Here is an 18,297-nt window from a genome sequence, read left to right on the forward strand (position 1 = left end):
AGCTACAGAAATGGCAGAATATAGTAGAATGACGGACTGGTTCTCTTCCTCCGCTGTTCCGTATTCAAAGGCGCAACGGCAATTGCAACTGTGCGAGGTGCTTTAGGGGCCACACGCCCCTTTTTTTGTGGCGGAACGTTAACCAACCTGCGGGGAGGGAGCTGTGCTAATTCATCTCCCCCTCCCCCGCGGAAAATAAAGGAATTTCCTCCTCAGAGGGTTACCCCCCCACACACACTTAAATTACACATTACGGGTACATAAAGGTATAGGAAATATATCCACGTCACTTGCACACCTGAGCATGGGCAGAGGTTTAGTTAAATACTGTTGCGTGGGTGTGGGGCATCTTCACACATGAGTCATATGAACGTTTGTAATGAATGGTATTTTGTGAAGCAGCAGTCTTTTCCGAGCCGCTTCCTTTTTTTCCCAGTGGCAATTTTTTTTTTTTTTTTTTTTTTTTTTTCCGTGATTATAAATTAAGTAGTTTTAATGTGATAGTGACACTTTGGGGGGTAAAAAAAAAAAAAAAAAAAAACGGCCATCTCCTAAGCACCCTTTACCTGCCGGGGATAATATCACAGTAAAAGAGAGGTGTGTGCGTGAATTTTCCCTGCGAGGTTAGAGAAGGCTAGCACGAAATGGGATCCAAAATAATGTCTCCCTTGTTTTATTGTTCTGAATCGCGCCATCGTGTGGAAGATATATAAAAAGGAAGGTTCGCTTGGACTTTTGTATGGCGGGGCGGTTGTTGGGAGCTCCCTCAGTCATTTTGCGGGACGAGGCAGCACAGCGAGTTTGCACAACATCGTTGCATATAGTATAACCTGGCCGCCGCACGCGTTAACCAAATTGGAGGGCGCGTGTAAAATGATGGAGGCGTCAAAATGGGCCCTACACAAGTACCTGCTTCCATTTCTTGTCATTTTGCTCACCTGGGGCGATGGGAAGTCCTGGGTAAGCTGCTTCAGCAGAGAGGGCCATGAGGCGATTGGAATGGTTGCCATGTCGGGGTTAAAGAGCGAGCAGCTGTACGAACTGAAGAAATTATTGAGCGGAAAGGACATAGTAGACATTGGAAAATGGGGACACCTAGTCCATGAGAAAATAAAAGGAGCGGAGTCGATGCATTTCAATTTACAAAACGGCGACTGCAAGAGGGCCGTCTTCAAGTGCGAAGATGAAAATGGCCTCTGCCTGATCAACTCGATAAAGCACTTTTACGGGAGGTTGGCTGGCAGTCACTCGGGGGAGCCAACCGGTCAACCAAGTGAACAATTAACTGAACAAACAACTGGTCAACCAACCGATCAGGCAAATGAAGAGCACGCGTCAAAGTCTGCCGTCCCCGGGGTGAAGGACGTCCCCTTCAAGTACCCCAAAAACATCGCCTTCACAGACGCAGACGCACTAAAGTACCTGGTCTCCCTCATCGCGGACATGCACCAGCCATTAAGAATAGCATACCGATACGACAACGGAGGGAAGGACATTAAAGTCATTCACCACGATGACTACAAAACGGTGAAAACCACTTTGTTCGATTATATGGAGAGCGAGCTAATCAACAAAATGATGAAAAAGTACCAGTCAGCATGGTATGGAGGGTGGACACATGTAAATAGACTATTTGACGAACATAAAAAGGATGAAAAATTATTTAGTGAGAAAGGAATTCATGCGATTGATATCTGGGGAGAGCAAATTGTAAATGAGTTCTGTTCCGAGTTTTACCTGAACAGCTATGTAACAAATTTTATGGTTGGGAAAAAGGATGAGTTGCATTTTGATACATCCAAGGAGATCGAAATAACGTACGACTTGGAGTTCCACTTGGAGAGACTTCTTAAAGTTAATATTTTGAGGGCCGGCTCTCGCATAGCCATCCTGCTCAACAGTCTCTTCGCAAATAGGAAGTTTTCCAGCCTGAGGAAGAAGTCCGAGTTTGATAGAGGTAGGCATGAGAGGGAAATCGCCTAATTTCCTAAGCATGTTGTTCCCATGATGCGTACTTCTTCCCCGCACATACGCCTGGACCCATTTGAGGAAGGATCCACCTTAAATTGGATAACACTGCTCCGCTAACCTCCACGGTTGCCACTCACATGGTTCACTTTTCCCCCTTCTCCTCACAGTCGAGTACGAGCAGCTGGAAAGGAACAAAACAGCCTCCGTTTATAAAAAAAATGCCGTATTTATAAATTTGGCGATCATTTTTCTAGTGTTGGTATGGAGAAGGAATAAATAAGACAGAGCAGGGAACACCTGCACTTGCCCCGTCCCTCTTTATGAGCACATGTGTATGTTATTCGGGGAAGCCCTCACCAGATATGTTACGTTCATGGGTTTATTTCTTTCCCTTTTTTTTCTTCATATCCCCGTGCAGGCAGTGATATTCTACTACAACTTCATTTTTAGCAGAAAAAATAAAATGTACTTCCCAAGCAAGGCAGAAGAAGTCGAGTTGCAGGCTAAGTGCAATTGACCCTTTGGCAGAGAAAAACGTGCATGGGGAGATGTTCCCCACTCAATTGTCTCATGAGCATGAATGAAGGAGCAAATTTTATGTAGGGTGAGGAGAGACCCCTTTTGACATTACATTTTTTTTGTGCTTACCTCGATAAGCGTGAAGAGAGAAAAAAGGAAATGGTAAAAGGCGGTAGGGGAATTACACCGTAAATATTTTGGAAGTAGGGATGGTTATTCCCCCGTTTGTGTAATCCCATTTGGTGATAACTGTATGTCCATCTGTTGCGCTCTTCATTGAGTGCAAAACTATGTGCCATTTCTACATGCAGGCCGATTTGTTCACCCCGAGTTGTCAGCGTGTGGAAGTATTCCCACGACATTCATTTTGTTTTTTTTTTATTTATTCATTTTTTTTTGTCGTTCTCATTTGTCTTTCTTATTTTCCCCTTTCCCCTTCCTGCACACATCGCCCCTCCATTTGTTTCGTGTGTCGAACTTTATTTTCAATGCATCCCCGGGGATTGTTTATCTCACGTGGAACATTTTAAAAAAGGAAAAAAAATATATTTTATGTGCACTCCCAAGCTTTTTGTGATGTGCCTCAAGTCGTAGTAAGGGTGTAGGAGAGCACGTGTTCCTCCCTTCCCCATGGATTGCAACGCACAAAAATGGGCATGGCGCCACTACGTCCGTTCTACACCTCTCTGTAAGACGGATTGTGAAACCCTCCGTATCATCAACCTCACAAAATGGATCTACTGAAAAAATGTTCAACTGGTGTAATTGAGGAGAAAGGCATCATATCATCCATTTCGCGCTAACTGCTGTAGGGGGGGAAATAATCCCCAATTTGACTTTTCGAACGGGTGATGATTTTTTTCGGTTACTTTATTTATATATATATTTTTATTTTTCCTTTTTCTTTTTGGTAACCTTGTTGATTGTGCAGAGTGGTGAGTCGGGTACTCAATGGGGTTACAGAAATAAAAAGGAAAAGGAGTCGCACTTCATGCTTCCCACTTTTGAAAAATTTCTTAAAGGGGGAAGGAAGCGGAACAATACCAAAGGAAAGGAGTCCTTTTCCACTTTTTTTTTTTTCTTTCGCTTTTCCGTTTTACCTTTTTTCCGTTGGAGGCTTTTACGAGGTACCAACCCCCCCTCCGGAAGAAAAGTGACATAGATGCTCACACCATTGAACACACGACCGCGAGGAGAAGAAGGGACAAATATTAGAGAAAAAAAAAGTCGCGTTCATCGATGGCTAAGTCGAAGGGGAAACGAATAGCACTGACCCTAACTATAGCAGCAACACTTGCCGTTCACTTCTGGGAGACATGTTTTGCATATGTAATTAAGCAGCGACCTAGCTTGCGTCTAAGTCGCTACACCATAAGAGGGCGGGAACCAAGTACCGCCCTTCGAATGTCAACTAACCAAAATGAGAAGGACCTAAAAATCGTCCTGTACCCAGACCCGGTTCTTCGGAAGAAGTGCAACGAGGTGGTGAACTTTGATGATAATTTGAGGGTAAGTGGAGGTGCAAGAGACGCATCGAAATGACGCACATGCGGTCACAGCCCGATCACTTCTCCGTTTTACTTCCTCGTTTTGTTTCCCTTTTTTACCTCCCCCTCACAGACCCTCGTAAGGAGCATGTTCAACGTGATGTATGAAAGTAAAGGCATGGGGTTAGCAGCTCCCCAAGTGAATATCAGCATGAAGATAATCGTGTGGAATGCACTCTATGAAAAAAAAAAAAAGGAAAATGAAAGGGTCTTCCTTAACCCGAGCATTGTGGAATCAAGTCTAATTCGATCCAAATTGGTAGAGGGATGCTTGTCATTTCCAGGCATTGAAGGGAAGGTAGATCGGCCAAGTGTTGTGTCCATCAGTTACTACGACTTAGACGGCAATAAACATTTGAAAATTTTGAAGGGGATCCATGCGAGGATATTCCAACATGAGTATGACCACCTAGATGGCGTTTTATTTATCGACCGATTTAGTCAGTCCGAGAAACATAAAGTTCGAGCCAAGCTGAACGAAATGATCCGCACCTATAGGAGTAACTACGAGGGCGAGCCCGCCATATGAGGTGGGTCGAAGAGGGTACCTCTCCATTATGTGTCTAAGCTGCACCTCTCATTTGGCAATTCACACGTAGGAGGGCTTCTCCCGTTAGAAGTCAACTGACACGATAAGTCTACTTTTACGGGAGAAAAAAATAAACAAATTAAATACAAGTACATAACTGCGCCAAAAAAATAAGGCGTAACGATGGGCGGAGTGCGAACGGGTACAGCCGCGGGATAAACTTCCTGGGGGATAAAATGTACACAAAAAAGAAGGAGTAAAAAAAAAAAAGGGCAAACAACACGGAAACATGGGTCAAAAAAGGGGTGGGATTTATCCCCCTGACATGTTCATCCCAGCTACTGGCCACCTAACGTGCCCCCCCGATGGGCCTACGTATGAATGGCGCTCTTGTACTTCTTCGCAATGCGGTTAGAAGCGATGGTAGTCGTCTTCCGCAGGGACGCTTTATTGGACGATGTTTTCTTCCTCAGCATATGATTCCTCCCCGCTTTTTTTCGTATCAGCTTTCCATTTTTTGTTATTTTAAAGCGCTTCGCAATTGACTTGTTCGTTTTGGGTTTCACGTTTGTATTCCCACGAACGTACAGATGGGAGAAACGGAAGTTGCTCTTTTTCAATCCATGTTGTGTGTGTAGAAATAGCGTCGCCTTTATGTGTGTTCGCTTTTTATTTATACACTTGTGTGCGTATTCATTTGTCAATGTGTGCTTATAGGCACCTCTTTTTTTTCTCCAGCTGTTTCTCAGTATAGCACTACATATGAGTTGTCTTTCATTCCTTCCGTCGTGGGAAAGCTTTTCTGAGTAACCAAGTCGGAGCGCCAGGAGCAACACGATAAGAATGAGGAAGCAGCACGTCATGCTTCTTCACAATGAAGTCATGTGTGTGCGTTTATATTGGTATGCCTATATATTTGTGTTCCCGTGAATATATTTTTTTTTCTGTGGGGGGGTATATTTCCACATTCACTCCTTCCGTGTGTGTATCTCTCCGCAGGTGAATACTCACTCGCGTTGGTACCCCATGTAGCTGCACAGACTATTTGTTGGCAACATTTTCTTCGCCCACATGGTGACTGGGTTTGCATTCACAATTTTGTAAAAGGTAACCTCTTTCACGGAAAAAAAAAAAAGAAATACATGTCACACATTTTTCTGCCCAGTTAGTAATATGTATAAGAAAAGGAGCATTTGATAAGCAACCTTGGAAAAGGGGAGTTAATCTGATTCGCTTCGTCCGACGGAGTTTTACATTTACATATATTTACTTCGCTTCGCGTGGCATCCTCTTAGACAAGGCACGTTTACATGGCGCGTTTGGTGAGTTTTGGGGGGATTTTTTTTTTTTTTTTTTGAAGATTGTCACTTTGGGTAGCAACAAATGAATAGGCTCAGTCGGGGGAACGATCAGAAAGAGATCACTCCCCAGCGTGCCACACCTCTTTGCGGAAAAGAGCAGAGGTGTTTTCTTTAATGGTTGACTACCTCGGCTAATTGTTGTGGCTAAGCGCGTACTTCACTGAACGGGGGGACGCATTGAACGGTGGTCGTTTTTCGACCCATCCGTTTGCACAATGGGTTGTACACAGGAATGCCCTTTCGCGCTGACGCCCTTTCCCTCATCCCAATGTATGTGTGTTAGCAACCACGCTTGTATTGCTTCTTCGCGTGCTGCAAAAAAAAAAGGGGAAATACTAAAGGGAGGGGAGAAATGGGAACATTTATCCCCTGCGAAGACTTCCCCGTTTGGTTCTTTAAGAAAAAAAATGTGTACATATGGACGTATTTATCGTATGTTTTGCCCCAAATGGGACAGTCATTGACTTAATAACTCGTGGCAAACTCTTGGGGGCAGAGTTCTGGAGAGTCGCTCGTGAAACCTCCTATAGTATACACAGTCGGTTCACCTCCACATGCATAATCATGCATTTCTCTGCACACGGTGAAGCACGCACCAGGGTGAACTCCCACGAAATAGCGTAACCCTGGGGAAAACGCAAAAGGCAGCAGGATATATGGTTTCCCCCATCCCCGAGCAAATGCTTGAAGTGGCAATAATTGGTAAAGAGGTTTGGACGAATTGGGACAAGCGCATGGCAATTTTCGAAACATGGGACACGCTGTTTGCGCGACCGCTGCAGCATTTATGGGAGCCGCGTTCATATACATGGATAAAAGGATAAATGGATAAATGTACGGAGCGCTATGTAACGGCCCACCACGGCTTGCCTTAGCAGACTGCTTCACCAGTTAGCTGCCAAATTGGCTGCGCCAAAGCTGCCTTCTTGCTCCGACCATGGGCCACCCCCCAAATGTGGACCTACAAACCCCCGCGACGCAGAACGCAAAGGTCAAAATTTTGTGCCTCGGACCCACCCTTTTTTATTTTTCTCCCTGCATAGAAAAAAGGCAAAATTTCTATTTATTTTCTTTAAAAAGTTCCTTCTTTTTTAAAAAAAAATAACTACAAAAGGGGGGATACTACAATTGCATTATTTAGGTGAAAAAAGAAAAAAATTAGTACGCATAGGATTTACAAAAAGTACAGGAAAATTAGCAGCCCTGAGGTGAATTTATTTGACGTATCATCCTCTGGGAAGAGTTCCAATTCGATGTTCCTCTGCGCGTGAGTGATGCGTATGCTGCTCCTCTCGAATGCATCGTAGTGGTTTTCCTTTTCTTTCGAACGATTGGGAAGTTGGTTCATCTTAACGTCTGTTTTAGTTACCTTGCATGTACATATATATATGTATATATTAGCTAGGAATCTACAGGATAGTTTTTTTTACCTTTTCTTTCCCTGAGTAAATTACCTCACGTCGTGGAAAGAGCGTCCTCCCACGCCCACTGTTAACCACGCTCATCTACATGCTTGCGTATAAAATTGGTGCGCAGATAAATCCACATAATTGACGCGGCTGTACCGAAATATTTGCTGCGATCCGTTGGTGAGTCTCCATTGCAACCTGCACGTCCAAACGTAAAGCGGCGAGGGTAACCCAACCGGTGAGGCTATTCACATCCGTCCCAACCGACGTGGAGAAGTCTCTGACTGGTGCAGTTATATCATGCTACCGGAGGAGAGGTAGAACAAAGGAGCGAAAAGGAAAAGAAAATAACCAAGACAAGATAAACGTGATAGACACGCCAGGCTAGTGTCACTGCGGCAAAATTCTTCCCGGCGCATCGCCATAAATAAGAAGACGCCTCTGCCCCCATAATGGAGAACATCCTAAGCAAAGTGGACAAAATAGAGCCGTTCGACGCAAAGGTGAAGGAGGAGTACAACCAGTTCAAGTACGATGTAACGAAGCAAGCAATAGAATCCTTAAGAGAGAGAATCCCCAAAAGGATCCTCTACTTCAACACACTGGTTAATGTAAATGCAGAACCAGGTTCCATCCTAGATGTAAGCGACCTAGATACAAACACATACAAATATACAACAAACCAGACGGAGGAAAATACACGGAAAAAGCATAAGACAAAGGATCACGATGTGATTGAAAAGAAAAAAGACTCCATAGAAATGAACAAAAATGACATCCATTTTGAGGAAAAAAAAATAGTAATAGATGAAAATGTTATATATACTCATTACGTTCCTTCCCACAAACAAATAAGTGCAGAGCTTGAAAAAATAAAAGCCTATTCGTCTGAACTTATCGAAATAATAGGTAATATAAAATTGTGGATTCAGTTGAATGTGCCCAGAATTGAAGATGGGAATAATTTTGGTGTAGGAATTCAAGAGGAAGCTATACAGGAGCTGGCTAGGGTTGAAGAAAGCGCTTTCAACCTTTACGATGCGGTTGTGAAGTACTATATGGATAGAGCGAAATTATCGACCAAAGTTATTAAGTACCCTAATGTGCATGACTACCAGGAAGCTGTCCAGGAGTTAGACAAGAAGGAATGGATTCACATAAAAATTACCCTCATTGATATGCGCAACAATTATATTATGCTTTACGATTTGTTGTGCAAAAATTGGGAGAAGGTTGTCAAGCCCAAAAATGAGGATGCCCATCATAGGATGACTTTCTAGATGTTCCTTACTGGGGCGGCCACGAGATAACACCGCAGTTCATACTACGGCGATTTTTACATTCCTATTGCCTAGGTTAGAAGCAGGGAAAATTAGCTCGCTTGTTATGTGAATATTCTGCAAGGAAGATCTGCACAGGGGACAACAATTTTCAACGAGTTCTCCAACTTGAGGGCAAACGTAATGGGTTTCATCTTCGTGCGTAGTTACGAAGATGGAGCGTCGTTCCTGGGGGTGGCATCTTTGGAGTATACAATTTTAAGAAAATGGGTCACCCCGCTTTACAGTGATGTGCTTGCTGGAGCCATGCTTCCCCGCGCGCATGGTTATCCACAATTTGTCGATTGTGCATACGTGTGTACATTTACGTGCGTGTGAACTTACATGATGGGGCCTGTTCTCATAGATTCTTTCCTTTTTTTTTAATAAACTGTCTTGATTTTTCTTTTAAACACAATTTTCGCGTAACGCAAAAAAAAAAAAAAAAAAAAAAAAAAAAAAGCCATACGAAGAGTACGCTCTCGAAGGGGCAGCTACCATTCGGGTAGTCACCACTTTGCAGTGGGAAATGTGTACACCTCTGCTAACCTATCACGGAAGCAATTCGGTGAGGATGCCAAGGAGGGAAAGCTCACTGGGGCCCTCCAAAAGTGTGGTAGATGCACTTCAGGTGGACTTCACAAAAAGGGGAAAAAAAAAGAAACGAATGCTTGTCCCATCATATGTGCGCTGTGGAGGACCCTACAGTTTACAAAATGTGTAACTCGCTAACCAGCCTGATTTGTTACCCTCTCCCCTGGAATGAACCCTACTTGGTATTCAGCGCAATGTACTTCCTAGGGAGGTTATAATTTTTAATCAAAATGTCGTGAATCATATTTACGACATTGCCCTGGACGAGGACTTCCTCCTTTTTGGTGGAAGCTGAAATGACAATGGAACAGGAACAAGCTAGCTGTTTCTGTACGTGTTCAGTAAATTTGTTGAGATCCACATGGAATAGGAACAAATTTGTAATGTGGGTAACATATTTTTTCCCTTTCATCCTGGCAACTGCATAGATGTGAATGGAAGGGCACTTCCCCTTTGTCACTTTAATTGGGTCTACATCGAAATTAGCATTCGGCTTGATAATGGCATAGCAGGGAAGTTGGGTGGAGATGAACTGGCTGAGTAGAGACTCATATAACATGGTAGACGACTCACATGGGACATTTAAAACGGCTCTCAAATCATCGTTTAGCTTTACCATTTGTGAATCCTTACCGCTCACTAACTTCTGCTTCTGTACATATGACTTTAGAACATCCTTTAACTGCATAATGTTGTAATAGGAACTCCTTTCCGACTTGCTATCCACACATTTGAAAATATTTATCCCTTTGGAGGATGGCATGTAGAATTCAAGTACCTGTGCACCTTTATTTGTTGCTTCATTTTTTGCACTTTTGTCGTGATGAGTATTGTTTGAATTGCATTCCACTCCGTTTTGTGCAGCTGCCCCATCATTTTCACCGCCCTCCAATTGGCACATTTTCTTTTCCTGCAAGGACATGGGTTTATAAGACGAGATGATGGAACTTCCCTTCCTTATATTCACCACGGATATGACATTTCTGTTTTCTTTTATTTTTATAAGCTTTAACTTGGATAAATGCTGAATAAATTTGCTGATTTTTTTGTATGTTGATTTTTTAACATCCAATTCTAGGTTCACTTCTTTTGCTCTTATTTTGCTTATAATGTTGGTTGGGATGCCCAACTTTTGTAGCTCTTTCAGGAAGGGTTCATTTCTGTGAATGTACAAAAACTCCTTCGTCATCCTACTGTAAACTCCAGAAACTTCCAACGGGAGGTTGTCATCACTGAGTGATTGAACTACTTCCAGAAAAAGGAACATTAGTAGTGTATCCTGCTGTTCGCTGTTCAGTTGGAATTTGTCATTTTCATCACCTTCGTGGGGCACATTTGCATTTGATTCCTCTACAGAGGAGGCTTCGCTTGCCGTTTCCTCATCGTCATATCTCTCCTCCTTCGATTCGTTTCTACTTTGAGCCTTTTTTATTGAAACTCTACTATTGCCATCCTGAATGCATTGCCCATTTTCTTCCGCTGAGTATTCATCCCACTCGTTCATTATATCTGTCTCTGTGTTGGTGATATTGTCCACCGTTTTGTTTATTTTGTCTATCTTGCCGTGCTCAGTTACGGCGTTAAGATCGAAGCATTGATTCTTCTGCTCATTCGTTTTCTCCTCAGGGGCATTTACTTGATGGGAAGTCTCCTCCATTGAGTCGATACCCACTGTGCATTCTTTTTTCCTTCTACTTGGTAGATCTTGTTCCTTAAATTGGATGTCGGCCGCGGTTTGTTTTTTTCCTTCCTTGGCATTTTTGCTGCTGGGCGGATGTGCGTCGTCCCCTTTTGCGTGGCTCCTTTGTGCCAGTATCACTGCAAAATGTTTGTAAAAATTGTCTAGGCTTTTTTGGCTCGTGCCTTTTGGCTTGGTTTCGTTTCGTCCGTTGGGGCCTCCCTCCCCATTCGGCTTCTCCTGTTCGCTCTCATCCTCCGTGAAGGCTCGGTAGCGTTCATCATCGCTAGGGCTTTCATCGAGGAGGTTGTCATCATGTGGAGCATCACTATCATCGTTTCTACCCTTTATATCGTTGCCCCCACTTTTCTTCGCACCTTTTTGCTGTCCCCCCGCATGAGCCTTTTTCTTCCCCTTATTCTCATCGTACACTTTAAACTCATCAAAATTGTCCACAACATTTTCCACCGAGTCGATAATTTTCCCCTGGAAGCTGCTGTGAGGAATAGTTTGGGAACCCAATTTCCAGAGCTCATCATTAAAAATGTGCACGACTTTTAAGCACTTCCCTTTTAAATTATAAAAGTTCTTGTTACTATCATAGTCCACTGAACATTGCCCAACTGCAAAAAGGTGGGGGTTATTAAAGACGCGAACACCCCATACACTCCCAACCTTTAGTTCTTCTACATGGTCTACTTCTTTGCATATCCCTGGGATCATCAAATCCGCCCCTTTCATCAAAAATTCAGAAGCAGGTGGGTATATCACAAAGCAGGGGATTATGTGCGGGAACTTCCATAATGTGTACACCGTTGGGAAGAGATCATTTTTGATGGTGAAGAGAACTGGGATGTTCTTCGATAAGTAGATAGTTATTTTTGTTTTTTGTACTTTACAGATACATGTGTTTTCCTTGTCCAAAATTTCGTCCACCTGTTCGTCACTGTTCAGGTTAAAGGTGTTCTTTATCGTCAGGGCTAGTCTGCGTATTTGTGTGGGTGGGGGTAGAATTACGTATCATGATGAAAACTTCCCTTTGAGGCGTAACATAAAATTTGCCTCCCATTCCAGTAGACCTCCCTGTATGCACTTACTTTTTCCTGTCCTTATTTCCGAGGTAGTTTTTATTCCCAAGGGCTATTTTACTTTTAAACATGTTTTCCAAAGGGGAAGAAAAAGGTAAAAGGAGGGAATAAAGCAACACGGGACAAAATAACAATATCGAATTATGTACTGACTAGCGGCAGAAAAAGTCCACTGCCCATCCCTACTTTTTCGACAACTCTATATTCAAATTTGTGACTTGCGTAAAATGTAGAAATAAAGGAGAGATAAATAACCTATTGTGTTGGAGCAAATATGCAGCACTGCTCTGCCTTTTTTTTTTTTTTTTTTTGGGTGGCCTTTGCGATTGGCATATCCCTGAGTGATTTGATACTCGAATGGGGCAACATCAGATTGGGACTTTTTATTCTCTCCCTTTTTTTTTTTTCATCCTTTTTGTGTCCTCCCCTCACCGTTGACGTTGGCCTTCGCACTAGTGTTCACGTTCACAATTTCCAACCTATGGCGGTGCCGAATTAACATCGCGCCTATATTTAGTGACCGTAAAAAAATGAGACCTTGCTTTCACTCCCGCTGCATTATTCTGACGGCGTTTTTTACTCTTGCATGGCAAATTGCGCGCAGTATGCTCCGGTAAAGGAAATTGCAATTTTCCATTTTTTTTTTTTTTTTTTTTTTTTTTTTTCGGTTACTCCAAGGGATACATAATTATGCATGAAGTAAACTCTGGGGGGGAAACAACCAGGGGAATATCGCGCATGCTTAAATTTTTCTCCATTTGACCTGGAGTGGCAAAAGAAAGGCGAACGAAAAGAGGGGCGGGAGGAAGGGACGTCCACGAAGTTTTACAGATGTTCCGTCAAGTTGCGCTTAACATGTTTAAAACTTGGAAAGGCAGGAACGATTCGTCTTGGTTTGTAGGTACTTGTTTGCACATTTTATAGCACACCTTTGTGCGTTCCTTCCCGAAGAGGCCAAGGAGGAAGGTTGAAATGGGGGCCCATCCCTAATGGCAAGTGTTGACCTGCGAGAAACCACCATTTATGGTAAGGGATATAATAACATTTCCGCCCACCGCTGAAGTGCGCAAAGAAAAAAAGGAAGGACAGTTACAACGACAACTTATCAGGATCGACTTCCTTTTTCTGAAGAATTACCCTTTCGTTTAAAATAACTATAACCAGTTCATTCCACTTTACACATGGACGTAAATGGTTCGGGTTATATCACCATGTGTGGCGCGTGCACACGTGCAGTTACACAAGTACCCATGGTTCATTTCCTTTGTGTGGCACTTTAAACGAATGAATATCCATAGGAACGTAGAGGCACATGCACAGGGAGAAGAAGAACTCCCCACGCCATCACCCCTTATCAATGGAAAAAAAAAAATAAAAGTTCCCTTACTTCGGCTTCTTACCTTCCCGTTTAATTCCCATTTTTCCAAAAAGCATACTAAAATGGCTAAAGTTTTATTTTCACGTTATACTTTTAAGAATAAACACATTGTTTATTTTGCTGAGATATTAAGAGGAAGGGGTTAATAATAAAATTGTCTATTGGATTAGTTAGCGCGTTCTTTCGTGTAAGACGCATAGACAAACATCGCTTAATTTAGCATTTTGAGGAGGGGAAAAAAAAAAGGAACATCAGAAAGGGGCATAGCAGGGGTAGTAATTGTTGTGCTCTTCTTTTTAATATTTTTTTTTTGAACATCTTCCTGTCTACCATGTTTACATATGCATCAGGGGCTCTGCTTTGGCTACACAACCTTGTCGCCTTTTTTAATGTCCAAAGTTGGGTACCTCCGTGGAGTTACTTCTCCAAGTTTGTTCCTTTCTAATTTGTTATTTGTCCATTTGTTCACTGTTCACGATTTTTTTTTTTTTTTTTTTTTTTTTCCGTGTGCACATGTGCGTGCGCGGGGAGGGGTCCTCCGCAGCGAAGTTGGATGGGCAACTGGGGGGGACACACTAGCAGCGTAATGTTTAAAAGAGGAAAAACAGTGTTCGCAAAGGAGGTTAACATTTGACGAAAAAGAAGTCGAAATTTTGTTTAAAATATGTTAAACACTTTTGTAAAAGAAGTCATAGTTTTGGCAAAAAAAATGGAAAAAATTGCGGGGAAAAAAAATAAAGACAACATCGCTCGGCCATTTTCTACAAAAAGGAGAATTAAAATAAAAAATTGTACCACGAATAATCGCCTCGCTTAACGCATTTTTGTCTCCCCAATTTCCCAGTTTGTTATGTTGTGTGCACGCAGGCATAAGAAGTGTATATTTACACACACATACTTATATGTACGTGCATACGCATACGTGTGTGCAAATATATATACGCCCTTGTACCTGCGCGCATGCAATTGTCCCTTTTGCAAATTAACAACTTTTCAAATAAGTAACCGCGTCTACACCACGTCTGTCGCTCGAGCGCTGTTACATTGAAGCAAAAATTGTATTGGCAATGTGGGACACTTTTTTTCCACATCCTCTCTTAGCAAGTCAGAAGAGGAAGTGTATTTGCGTGCGATGGTGTACATCATTTTCGTCCGTTAACATAAAACAAAAAATGATTTTTTTATAATTTTTAAAAGGAAGTACAACCCTCTGTATTAAAGATAAATAATCGTTTCAGGGATTTACAGGGAGGTGGGAACAACGGTTAATTCCAATTTCACGAGAAAAACGGTAACATTTCTACACATTCTTCATGTGAGTGGGAGCTCACAAAAAGCGTGCACAAATGCGTACCTACATACACTTGCGCCAACTTCGCCCCCCCTAGCGTTCTAACTGTTACAGAATAAGGAACAAATCTGATAAACAATGATGCCGGAAAATTGCTCTAGGAAATCCGTTTCCCAACTGTTCGACTGCTTATCGAGGGTAAAATTCCCTTAAAGTGTTTTGCACTTCTGATATTACCACACTATATTTGCATACCTTTTGCGTAACTGGACCTACGTGTGCGAATTGTCCTCCAAGTTGAGGGACCTATGAAGGCTATGTCCTGTCTAGCTGCTTGTGCCACTTTATTTGTTCGTACATTTTTTTTCCCCCATTTCAGGAAATTGAAAAACAGCAACCAAAAAACGTTATTCATTTTATGGTAGATTTTTTATGTAAAAATTATGGTTCACATTTGAGGGGATTTGCCCATGTATGGGATGTAGGTAATAAGTCGAAATGGCGATGCGTCCTTTGAACGCGGTTGCATTTGTTCGAAATTGTGCAGAGAGGGAGAGATCAATAAGGGGGAAGGTCGAACGGCAGCCAAACATTTAAGCATAGGAGAAAAGAAAAATGAGTTTTTTTTTTTTTTTTTTTCCTTTTTAACATGCTTCTCAGATTTGGAACTGGAGAAGGAAAAAAAACTTGTGATTGAATTTTTTAAGAGCCAGAAATTAACCACAGAAATTGCCAAGCATTTCATCAACGTCGGATTTGACAGTGTAAGAGGGGAGGGAGTCCAAATAATCTGCACTTGGCAAGTGCACAAAATTGTTGCTTTTATTTGGTGTACTACATTTGCGCTAATTTTTTTTCTTTTTTCCATTCAAACAGATGGAGTCTCTGCTATACTTGAATGCGCACGTTTTGGACGACATCGAAAAGTTTAACAACGTGAATTGGCTGCCCGGGCATAAAATAAGACTGCAGGTAGGGGAATCTGACGTGGACCTTGCAAAGGTGTTTCCGCCACATGCAAGGTTGGAAGGGCTTTGCGTGTCCATTTTTGGGATAATTCCCCCCATCTTTCCGCCTTCCACCATTCCTCCTTTCGCCGTTCCGCACCCCTCCAATTCAGCAAATGTTTTCAAATATCCAGGAGAACATCAAAACGTTCTATGCCGAGTATGACAAGGACGACATAAAATGCAGCCTCGACTATAGTGCATTGCGAGTAAGACCGGGGAGGCAGAAAAAAAAAAAAAAAAAAAAAAAACAGTAAGGGTTTCCAGACATTGGCGGGGGCAATTACAGCTGTGTGTGTGCATATAAGCGTGAGAAAATAGTTTTTCCGACAACCCATTACAGTGATGTCGTTTCCTCCCCCTTCACGCAGCAACAAGGAAGCTACACGATACTGTCTCCTTTTTAACAGCTCTAAATTGTGAATAAATGTCAAAATCGGAGTGAAGCATTGTGGACGTGGAATCTTCCTAAGGGGTAGTCCACCTCGTTTGGGAAGATACTTAAATGCAACTACACCAGTGGTGATTACGCATTGTTCAACACAGTGTGTGTGAATGTTTTTTTTTTTTTTTTTTTTTGCTTTTCATTTAGTTGTCCATTTTGGTACTATTTGGCTGTTTTCACGAGGCGCGATTTCCACACTTGTGTGCGATACATGCGCGAAGATACACAAGCGCATTGCAGTTGCCGAATGATACGCGCGTTTAACGGTTTACTATGTAAAACCTAACTTGTAAAAATAGAAAAAATTGTCTCCCTTCAAATGCACATTGCGTGCTATGGCAATACCCAATATGATTTTTTTTGCCTTCCGATTTTGGAAAGAAAGCGAAGGGATTGGCAAAGCAAAAACATGACTGCTATGGAGGGGGGCTTTCCAACGAAACTTCCCATTCGCAAGTTTACCGAAAGAAAAATTGCAAAATTGTGCAAAAGTCTGCAAAGTTTATTTTCACCTCACACTTTAGCGTATTATATTTTTTTTTTTTTTTACGAACATTCGGGTGATTGGTACGAATTATTTTTCACCGATGGGAGAGAAACGGTCTAGCAAATTTGCACACAGCAAATGCGCATGGGTTGGAATTAGGACTAAAGGATGGCGAATTGGGTGTGCATCCTCTGCACGAACAATGGACGCCTGTTGCCACGCACATACAACGCGTTGTGCGCTTGTTTGTTCGCCTGCTTTTGTGTGTCTTAAAGGGGGAGGGGTTTTGCGAGGGAACAACTGCGATGGAGGAGGTATGTCCATGTTTAACAGACACGTCGAGCGCCGTTACGGTTGAGTCAAATCACAACAAGGTGAATACACACGTGCGTACTTTTACATACATTCCTTCACCCCTATTTCGTAGTTACGCGTGACCGTGTGCACTTTTGGCCGTTTCTTTTAAAAGCAAATATAGCCATGTGAGGGTTTTTTATGGCACCTGCTTTTTCAGGTGAGCAGCGAAAAAAAGGAAAGATAAGTCGGGGGAGGCAAATGTACGCGCGGCGTACACACAGGGGCATGCACATGTAAAGCAGTGTAAACGTAAAAATGGACATACGTGTAACATGTGCAATGTGCACGCCCGAATTTCCCCACCATCGATGAACGGGCCGGGACTTTGGGGGTGCGCGTGTGCATACGAGGCATCCCCCCAGAAGAAAGATACATTCAGCATCCGAAGGACATTTGGGTTTTCCCCTCACAGGAAAAAAGGAAAAAAATAGGCTAATCGAGCGACTGTTTGGTAAGCACGACCCCAAGCAATGTTAAAAGGAAGCATAAAAGAAAAAAAGCGCTAGCGGATGGTACACATGCGACACATGCGGAGGAATGATTATTTAAATAAATTTGGATGGGAGAAAAACAAAATAAAAAAAAAATAAAACAGTGAGCCCCAAACTGGTCATCCGTTAAAATAAATTAAGTTAAAATTACGCCAATGCGAAGAAAAAAAAAATGAAAAAAAAACTAAATTAACATTACGAAAAATTAAGCATTTTTCCTCACTTTTTTATGGGATTTTTTTTTTTTTTTTCATTCCTTTTTTAACACCCTCTTCCGCTCACATGTGTTTGTAGCACAATTTTTTTTTCGCCTCTTCAACCGCGCGTGCTTAAAAACAATCCGCATCCCATTTTGATGTTTCGTTTTTTGTTTCGCCACGTTGTTCACGTAATTGGTGATTTTATATTTTGATTATTTTTGTTTTCTCAACTGCATAAAGGGGGGAGGTATTATTTTTTTATTTTAAAAAGATCCGCTTAAACGAAGGAAAGTATTGTGTATACATGGATACCAAATGAGTCACATTGGTACATACACGAATGTATGCTTTCCCAGTTTCAGTTGAATGCTCTTTAGGGAGAGTTCCCCTCCCCACCCATGAATGTGCTTGCCTTATGTATATCTGCGCGTATCTGTTCGCACACGATCAGCACATTGCGTAACATCATTAGCTGCGGCGCAAGGAAGGGAACCCCCCCTGTTTGTGGCGTAGTCGTGCCTGCCGGAGGGACGTCTGCTTGATTTGGAGCAACATCCGCTGTATTCGCCATCGGCTGTGTCAGCGGCGGATCGGCAGAAAAAAAATCAGCAAAGCAGCAAAAAATT

At 42.4% G+C, this 18,297-nt stretch overlaps 6 protein-coding genes across 6 annotated transcripts; 4 read left to right on the forward strand and 2 right to left on the reverse strand.

The window, feature by feature from the left end:
- Positions 1 to 873: 873 nt before the first annotated feature.
- Positions 874 to 2,488, forward strand: PCOAH_00018450 (S1/p1nuclease; the record flags this gene model as incomplete). The annotated part of the gene is made up of 3 exons (XM_020058654.1): positions 874 to 1,957; positions 2,139 to 2,230; positions 2,390 to 2,488. The coding sequence occupies 3 exons, from the start codon at positions 874 to 876 to the stop codon at positions 2,486 to 2,488; spliced, it is 1,275 nt and encodes a 424-aa protein (XP_019913978.1).
- A 1,241-nt stretch (positions 2,489 to 3,729) lies between these two features.
- Positions 3,730 to 4,566, forward strand: PCOAH_00018460 (Peptide deformylase; the record flags this gene model as incomplete). The annotated part of the gene is made up of 2 exons (XM_020058655.1): positions 3,730 to 3,999; positions 4,111 to 4,566. 2 exons carry the CDS (start codon positions 3,730 to 3,732, stop codon positions 4,564 to 4,566), a joined length of 726 nt encoding a protein of 241 aa, XP_019914259.1.
- An 84-nt stretch (positions 4,567 to 4,650) lies between these two features.
- PCOAH_00018470 (50S ribosomal protein L35) lies at positions 4,651 to 5,429 on the reverse strand (the record flags this gene model as incomplete). Its single annotated transcript, XM_020058656.1, has 2 exons — positions 4,651 to 4,678; positions 4,942 to 5,429. 2 exons carry the CDS (start codon positions 5,427 to 5,429, stop codon positions 4,651 to 4,653), a joined length of 516 nt encoding a protein of 171 aa, XP_019914155.1.
- Positions 5,430 to 7,788: 2,359 nt separating this feature from the next.
- PCOAH_00018480 (Proteasome activator complex subunit 3) lies at positions 7,789 to 8,616 on the forward strand (the record flags this gene model as incomplete). The annotated part of the gene is made up of 1 exon (XM_020058657.1): positions 7,789 to 8,616. One exon carries the CDS (start codon positions 7,789 to 7,791, stop codon positions 8,614 to 8,616), a length of 828 nt encoding a protein of 275 aa, XP_019913925.1.
- An 808-nt stretch (positions 8,617 to 9,424) lies between these two features.
- PCOAH_00018490 (Uncharacterized protein) lies at positions 9,425 to 12,086 on the reverse strand (the record flags this gene model as incomplete). The annotated part of the gene is made up of 2 exons (XM_020058658.1): positions 9,425 to 11,912; positions 12,025 to 12,086. The coding sequence occupies 2 exons, from the start codon at positions 12,084 to 12,086 to the stop codon at positions 9,425 to 9,427; spliced, it is 2,550 nt and encodes an 849-aa protein (XP_019914204.1).
- A 2,736-nt stretch (positions 12,087 to 14,822) lies between these two features.
- On the forward strand, positions 14,823 to 16,098 carry PCOAH_00018500 (Uncharacterized protein; the record flags this gene model as incomplete). Its single annotated transcript, XM_020058659.1, has 6 exons — positions 14,823 to 14,882; positions 15,064 to 15,169; positions 15,345 to 15,448; positions 15,561 to 15,656; positions 15,805 to 15,900; positions 16,063 to 16,098. 6 exons carry the CDS (start codon positions 14,823 to 14,825, stop codon positions 16,096 to 16,098), a joined length of 498 nt encoding a protein of 165 aa, XP_019914173.1.
- Between the last annotated feature and the right edge of the window lie 2,199 nt (positions 16,099 to 18,297).

The sequence above is a fragment of the Plasmodium coatneyi genome, chromosome 7, assembly GCF_001680005.1.
Source record: "Plasmodium coatneyi strain Hackeri chromosome 7, complete sequence".
NCBI classification, from domain to species: domain Eukaryota; phylum Apicomplexa; class Aconoidasida; order Haemosporida; family Plasmodiidae; genus Plasmodium; species Plasmodium coatneyi.